The sequence below is a fragment of the Chiloscyllium plagiosum genome, chromosome 24, assembly GCF_004010195.1.
Source record: "Chiloscyllium plagiosum isolate BGI_BamShark_2017 chromosome 24, ASM401019v2, whole genome shotgun sequence".
Classification (NCBI taxonomy): Eukaryota; Metazoa; Chordata; class Chondrichthyes; order Orectolobiformes; family Hemiscylliidae; genus Chiloscyllium; species Chiloscyllium plagiosum.
In genome coordinates, this window is record NC_057733.1 from 21,891,460 (window position 1) to 21,900,006 (window position 8,547).

General features: G+C 45.1%; 1 protein-coding gene across 1 annotated transcript in view; it reads left to right on the plus strand.

Annotated features, from left to right (window-relative positions):
• Positions 1-8,547, plus strand: part of LOC122562350 (epsin-2-like) — a 48,549-nt gene that overhangs the window by 17,753 nt on the left and 22,249 nt on the right. Inside the window, exons 3-4 of the mRNA XM_043715227.1 lie at positions 1,362-1,366; positions 3,102-3,176. Of these exons, the coding sequence (XP_043571162.1) occupies positions 1,362-1,366; positions 3,102-3,176 (80 nt within the window). The remainder of the gene's footprint in view (positions 1-1,361; positions 1,367-3,101; positions 3,177-8,547) is intronic.

Consider the following 8,547-nt stretch of genomic DNA (forward strand, 5'->3'; position numbering starts at 1 on the left):
CTACCTTTTATCTTAGCCTGCTGGACAAACTTTCCTCATTCCTGAAGAAGGGCTTATGCCCGAAACGTCGATTCTCCTGTTCCCTGGATGCTGCCTGACCTGCTGCGCTTTTCCAGCAACACATTTTCAGCTCTGTGCATATTCAGCCTTGTATATGATGGGCTGTATCATTGCACATACCTCCCTCCTCCCAACAGAATTGATGATGGCCAGCATCAGTCAGCTAGCGAGAGAGCTGGCACTACCCTTTCAAAGTTAAAAATCACACAACACCAGGTTATATTCCAATAGGTTTAAATGGAAGCACTAGCTTTCAGAGCACTGCTCCTTCAACCCTGATAAAGGAGCGGTGCTCTGAAAGCTTCCAAATAAACTTCTTGGACTATAACCTGGTGTTGTGTGATTTTTAACTTTGGCCACCCCAGTCCAACACCGGCACCTCCAAGTCATGACTGCCTGGTCAGATACAGAGAGCTGGCACTGCCCGGTCAGATACTGGGGGAGAGCTGCTGTAACTGAGAAGTCAGTCACAGTAAGGGATTCAGTGGTCACTTTGCAAGGAGAGAGGGCTAGTACAGGAGGATGAAGAGCTGACACTCACTGGTCCATTAGCAAGGCTGAAATTTGACACTGAGCAGTTAGTTGGTGAGAGAGAGTGATAGAGTGAGCTGTGCTGATGGTCAGAGAGAGAGAAAACTGGCCCTGACTGGTCAGAACAGCTGTATGCTGCCACCTGGTGAATAAATGGTATAACTGCATGCCAGTAACATTGACATTTTAACTGTAATTTGAAATGTTAAAGTTGATGGTCATCAAGACCATAAGAAATAGGAACAGGAGTAGGTTGTTCAACCTCTTGAGTCTGCTTCACTTATAGATAGGGTTATGGCTGATCCGACACTCCTCACATCCATTATCCAGCGTTTTCACCATAACGCTTGATTCCCCGACTGATTAAGAATCTATTTCAGCCTTAAATATACACAAGAACCCTTCCCCCAACAGCTCTTTGAGGCAACAAGTTCCAAAGATTCACAAGCCTCTGAGGGAAGAAATGCTTCCTCGTCTCAGCCTTAAATTGATGCTCCTGTATTCTGGGACTATGCCCTCTGGTCCTAGACTCTCCCATGAGGGGAAACATCCTCTCAGCATTACCCTGTCAAGCCCCCTAAGAATGCTATATGTTTCATTGAGATCACCTCTCATTCTTCTGAACACCAGTGAGTAGAGTCCCAACCTGTTTAGCCTTTGCTCATAAGACAATCTCTCCATATCAAGCATGACCTGCCTCCAATTAAATGATACTTTTCTTAAATAAGGAAATGTTACTCCTGGTGAAATCTCTTTTACATTTTGTACAGTTGTGGTAAGACTTCCCTACTCTTAAACGCCAACCTCTTGAAATAAGGGCCAATAATCCATTCGCTTTCCTAATTACCTGTTGCCATTATGTGCTAGCTTTCTGTATTTTGTGTATGAGTCCCCCAAAGTCCCTTTGTGTTACAGCTTTCTGCAGCTTTGCTCCGTTTAAATATTCTGTTCTTTTGTTCTCCCTTCCAAAATGAACAAATTTCACATTTTTCCACACTGTACTCTATTTCAAACATGTATTTGTTAATACATTGGTGATAATTGCACCCTTTCCTTGGGAATCAAGACTAAAATGTTGGAAATATTATACCAACATGTTCCTCCGTCTGTTTAATGTGACGTCTGCTTGTTTGGACATGTAGGGTCCAGACCCCTGCCCGCTTTAGGGGTAAAGAGGACATGAGGGAGAGGAGAAGAGGTGTTTCATTGGAGCACTGTGACTGGATTTAGACAAACTCACCCTTTGGGAAATGAATTAAAAATAAAGTCACCAAAGTCTTACCAGACCATCGAGCTGCTCTCCCATTAGAGAGAACAGCTGGTCAAGTTTTAAGCCTGAGGGTCCCCATGCCTCCGGGGAGGGGAGAGGTTAAGAAGGAGAATCCTTCATGGCAACCTCAGCCGGTGTGGGAACTGAACCCACATATTGGCATCACTCATCAGGCAACCAGCCAACTGAGCTAACTGCATCTCTAGGCAGGGCCATTAAAAATCTGATTAAGGATTTGAGGTTTTAATGTAAAGGTTAGATCAGCATCAAACAACCTTTAACCCCACCCCCACACCCACCATTCCCATGTTAGATATAGAACAAAGCCCTCTATACTATCCCTTTAAACAACTCCAGGACAGACAGTGAGTAGAGCTATGATAATCTTCCATTCTTGTGGCCTTAGCTGATCATTTGCCTTTGCCTTTTGGAATAGACTGCTGTGATGTTCACACATGGATAACTACTGACCTCTGCATAGTTATTAACTGTTTGTCTGTAACTGTGTGAAAGGAGCCTATGATTCCTGACTTCATTGCCCAGTCAGGGTGCCCTGTTGATAGAGGGGGAAGGCTGCACTCACTAACTCCACTCAGAGAGAGTACTGTTGGATAAGCTGCTGTGTCGACAATGGCTAAAATGTTCATAGGTACTGATGCTAACCCTGGCTTGATGGCATTTACACTCATTGTAGGGGCTTATATGTACAGCGGGTTTTGAGTGAAGTTTCCAGAGGAAAGCTAGGGGCATTGTGGAAAGGAAGTAAATCATTCATCTAGTCTGATGATCACACTGAGAGTTCACACACATTTCACCAGGTCTAAACTCTGGGGCAGATCTAATCTCCTGTCATCAATTCATTAGGGCATTAAAACAAGTCGATTTTATTTTAAATATATTATGAACACGTGTTTATTAGGTATAAAACTTTTGTGTATAACACCAATTCGCCTGACAGACAACAATCTCCAATTGGGTAGCAATCTCCTCATTTTTCAATTGGCATGGGATGGAGGTTTGCAAGGATTGACATGTCAAGCAACCAGTGGTAAATGTATAAGGGTGGGACAATTGATGGTAGGTGGTCATGTGATGTCAGAACAGAACTGGCTCAACGTGAGAGTTCTTCAGACATTAGCCTGTGTTCCTCTGTCGTTAGCTTGTGTTCCCGTGATGTTAGCCTGTGTTCGAGCATTGAGTCCATGATGTACTTGCTAACCCCAGCTTTTACACCTTGTAGCAGCCAAGCACAGAGTCTGATGAAGAAATCCAGCTGCAGATTGCATTGAGTTTGAGCAAAGAGGAGCATGAGAAGGTAGCTTCTGCTCATCGAGCACAGTCACTAATGTTCTCACTGTGTTGCCTCGTTGTGTGTCCTGTGCTTTCAACCTGTCTGCTCCAGCTGCTCATTGACTAACAGTGGTGCACCTTCCTGCTCACTTTCCTGGGGATAAAGGGGACTGAAATGTCTTCATGTTGCATCCTTGGCTGACTCATAACCATGCATTGAAATGTCTGGGTACCTGTACCAGCAAGCTGTGAGAGACCAGGGGACTCCAGGTCAGCATCTGTGGCGCTGTCTCTCTGACTTGGTTTAATTAGGAATGGGGATTAACTTGGACCCACAGAGATTTGCTGGACCTGAATAAAGTGACAGAAACATTCCCATATGGATAGCTGATACTCAATGTTTCATTAGAGAGAGAGCGAGAGAGAGAGAGAGAGGTTGTTCTGAGTGCAGTTGCAGGAACCTTAATCCCAGCGATTACTCCAGTGCCAATCTTCAGTTGGACGGACTTACTTCAACATTTAATATACAGGAGAGTCTGGATTGATTAAATTACTTATAGTGTGGAAACAGGCCCTTCAGCCCAACAAGTCCACACCGACCCTCCGAAGAGCAACCCACCCAGACCCATTCTCCTACATTTACCCCTTCACCTAACACTAGGGGCAATTTAGCATGGCCAATTCACCTAACCTGCACATTTTTGGACTGTGGGAGGAAACCGGAGCATCCGGAGGAAATCCACGCAGACACTGGGAGAATGTGCAAACTCCACAGTTGCCTGAGGCAGGAATTGAACCCGGATCTCTGTCGCTGTGAGGCAGCAGTGCTAACCACTGTGCTACCATGCTGCCCAAAACATTTTTCATCACAGGACACACAAGGCCAGAGGTTGGACAACTAAATTATTGGGTGTCAGTAACTCCAATCAAACCCACCATATTCTCAAATGATCCAATTTTCCTGACCCATTTCTAAGAAGGAAATGTGGCCTCTTTAATATGCAAATTTCATCCTGCAATCCTGAGTTGGAGGGAGACAGTCAGTGTCAACTTCATTATATAACCAAACTTGGAGCTTAAATCCCGGAGCCAGATCCTGGCCCTATCCTCCTTGGCAGCACCCTCTTAGCTCAGGCACAGGGTTTTCGGCTTTCCTTGTAGGCTGGCTTGGATTGGCATCTTCCAGCCTCGGTGGCTTCACAAGGGAGCGTTAAAATCAGAAGATCTTCCTTGAAGTAGGATCCTCACTTCCCTGCTCCAGCTTCACCTTCCCTCCATCCCAATTGCAGCCAAACCGATCACTGGAAGTGGGGAGGGGAGAGTGAGTCAGGGATGAAGGAGGTGATCGGCGACAGGTCAGAGAGTGATCCAATCATGAGAGGTGCAGGGTTTAGGAAATAACAAGTTTCCAGGTCAGAATGCAATGGGGGAAGTGGTTGGATGGTGATGTGTCTGTGAGGTCAGGTGAGTGCTTTAGGAGAGATGGAAGTGAGAGATTCCTTGCCTGGAGAGGAGCTGAAGGGAACAGAAGATGGAAGGAACGAGCTTGGAAACCGAGCAAGATGGGAAAGGAATGGGAGAGAAGCTTCGGAGTGCTGCAATAGGATCAATGTAATTACATCAAAACAATGGCACTTTTCAAAGGAGAGAAGGACAGACAATAGGCAGTACCTGTCAGTGCAGGAGAGAGAGAGAGAGAGAGAAATCCACACTGCCAACTGACACAGCAGTGAACCTGCGCAGTTACTGCCTTTGCTGTTTGAATTCAGGTATCGCTGGACATCGGAGCGTATCTAGGAAAACTTAACAAACAGTGAAATTCGCAACTGATCTCGGAGGAACCTGTTTGGGAAAGGTCACAGCACAGAATCAGATAAATGAATAGTTTGAAGTTTAGCTTTGCTGTAAATCTACAATAATGAGTAGAGTGGGTTCTTTCTTGATTATATGTTTTATTAAGATATGTATCTTAAGCCATAAGTATTAAGTTAGCCTGGGGCAGTGTTTTGTAGAGGAATAAAACGGTGCTATTTTCTGTCTGCAGATTGGAAGAAGCAAAAATAGCCTTTAGTAGAGTGATATATGCTCTTCTTGTCAGATGTGGGAGTTCAAGGAGAGTTTATGTGTTACTGAGGATTATATCTGCAATAAATGCCATTGTTTGTAAATCCTATCAGATCGAATGGATCGGTTGGAGTGACAGTTAGAGGCAATGAGGAATTTACAAGAGCAAGGGGGCGTGATGGATGGCATTTATAGGAAGGGAGAAAAGCCGCAGATACAGTCAGATAGATGGGTTAATTCCAGGAAAGGTAAGAGAGGGAGGCAGGTAGTACAGGAGTCTTCTGTGGCTATCCCCATTTCAAACAGATATGCTGTTTTGGAAAATGTAGGGGGTGATGGATTCTCAGAGGAATGTAGCACGAACAGCCATGTTTCTGACATCAAGACAGGGTCTAATGTAATGAGGGGTATGTGAGATTTCAAGTGATTGATTGTGATAGCGGACTCTATAGTCACAGGCACAGACAGACATTTCTGTGGCCAGCAGCGAAAAATCAGAATGGTGTGTTGCCTCCCTGGTGCCAGGATCAAGGATGTCTCGGAGAGGGTGCAGAATATTCTCAAGGGGAGAGGGGCCTGCAGGAACTAACGACATAGGAAGGGAAAATGATGAGATTGTGAAGGGAGAATATAGAAAGTTAGGCAAGAATTTAAAAAGGTCCTCGAGAGTAGTAATATCTGGATTACTCCCGGTGCTACGAGCTAGTGAGGGTAGGAATAGGAGGATAGAGCAGATGAATGCATGGCTGAGGAGCTGGTGTATGGGAGAAGGATTCACATTTTTGGATCATTGGAAACTCTTCTGGGGTAGAAGTGACCTGTACAAGAAGGACGGATTGCACCTGAATTGGTAGGGGACTAATATATTGGCAGAGAGATTTGCTAGAGCTGCTCAAGAGGATTTAAACTGGTACAGGGGTTGGGCAGGTGGGGGGGGGGGGGGTGGGGGGGGAGTTGGTGGTTTACAAGAAGCAGGTCCAACATTCAAGGCAGGCAGGGACAAATCTGTGAACAGGGTAGGACTGGTAAATTAAATTGCATTTATTTCAATGCAAGTGGTCTAACAGGGAAGGCAGATGAACTCAGGGCATGGTTAGGAACATGGGACTGGGATATCATAGCAATCACAGAAACATGGCTCAGGGATGGGCAGGATTGGCAGCTTAATGTTCCAGGATACAAATGCTACAGAAAGGATAGAAAGGGAGGTAAGAGAGGAGGGGGGAGTGGTGTTTTTGATAAGGGATAGTGTTACAGCTGTACTGAGGGAGAATATTCCCGGAAATACATTCAGGGAAGTTATTTGGGTGGAACTGAGAAATAAGAAAGGGATGATCACCTTATTGGGATTGTATTATAGGCCCCCTAATACTCAGCGGGAAATTGAGAAACAAATTTGTAAGGAGATCTCAGTTATTTGTAAGAATAATAGGGTGGTTATGGGAGGGGATTTTAACTTTCCAAAATAGACTGGGACTGCCATAGTGTTAAGGGTTTAGATGGAGAGGAATTTGTTAAGTGTATACAAGAAAATTTTCTGATTCAGTATGTGGATGTACCTACTAGAGAAGGTGCAGAACCTGACCTCTTGGGAAATAAGGCAGGGGAGGTGACTGAGGTGTCAGTGAGGGAGCATTTTGGGGCCGGCGACCATAATTCTATTAGTTTAAAAAAGTGATGGAACAGGATGGACCAGATCTAAAAGTTGTAGTTCTAAACTGGAGAAAGGCTAATTTTGACGGTATTAGGCAAGAACTTTCAAAACCTGACTGGGGGCAGATGTTCGCAGGTAAAGGGACGGCTGGAAAATGGGAAGCCTTCAGAAATGAGATAACGAGAATCCAGAGAAAGTATGTTCCTGTCAGGGTGAAAAGAAAGGTTGGTAGGTATCGGGAATGCTGGATGACTAAAGAAATTGAGGGTTTGGTTTAGAAAAAGAAGGAAGCATATGTCAGGTATGGACTGGATCGATCAAGTGAATTCTCAGAAGAATATAGAGGAAGTAGGAGGGAAATCAGGAGGGCAAAAAGCGGACATGAGATAGGTTTGGCAAATAAGGTTAAGAAGAATCCAAAGGGTTTTACAAATATACTGAGGACAAAAGGGTAACTAGGGAAAGAATAGGACCCCTCAAAGTTGAGCAAGGTGGCTTTTGTGTGGAGTAGCAGGAGATGGGTGAGATACTAAATGAGTATTTTGCATCAGTATTTACTGTGAAAAAGGATATGGAAGATAGAGAATGTAGGGAAATAGATGGTGACATCTTGCAAAATGTCCAAGTTACAGAGGAGGAAATGTTTGATGTCTTGAAACACACAAAGGTGGATAAATCCCCAGGATGTGATCAGGTTTATTCTGTGGGTAACTAGGGAAGTGATTGCTGGACCCCTTGCTGAGATATTTGTATCATTGATATGAAGATTAGAGGTTGGCTAACATGGTACCACTATTTAAGAAAGGTGGTAAGGACAAGCCAGGGAACTATAAACTGGTGAGCCTGACTTCAGAGGTGGGCAGGTTGTTGGAGGGAATCCTGAGAGACAGGATGTACTTCAGAGCAGCGAGAGGTGGGAGCCGGGAGGAGGTGACGTTAGTGCGAAGTGATAGTCGGGAAGGCCGGTAAGTATATTTAAACTTCTTATCTTCAGGTCAGCGAGGGAGGAGTGAGCAAAGGACTTCTGGGAAGGGTAAGTAGAACAGTTTATATTTGCGTGGTCGAGTTACCCGAGACACTACTCGGGTAGTGTCTCCCGCCCATCCTCCTCCTCTAACCTAAAAAAAAAGTTGTGGGAGCCAGATTGACAAGGTAAAGTAACTAGTTTATTTCCTAATCCTTTTTTATAGTAGTCACTTCGGGAGTTAGAATAGTTGGAATGGAGTTTAGGGCAGTGGAATGTTCCTCCTGCAGAATGCGGGAAGTAAGGGTCACCACTAGTGTCCCTGCTGACTACATCTGTGGGAAGTGCACCCAACACCAGCTCCTCGAAAACCACGTTAGGGAACTGGAGCTGGAGTTGGATGAACTTTGGATCATTCGGGAGGCAGAGGGGATTATTGACAGGACTTACAGAGGGGTAGTCACTCCCCAGATAAAAGAAAAAGACAGATGGGTGACAGTTAGGGGACAGAAAGGGAACCAGCAGGCAGTGCAGGGATCCCCTGTGGCTATTCCCCTCAATAATAAGTACACCGTTTTGGATACTGTTGAGGGGGGATGACTTACCAGGGGAAAGCAGTGGGGCACCTGCTGCTCAGAAGGGAAGGGGGAAGAGGAGCAGAGCAGTAGTCATTGGGGACTCGATAATTAGGGGGACAGATAGGAGGTTCTGTGG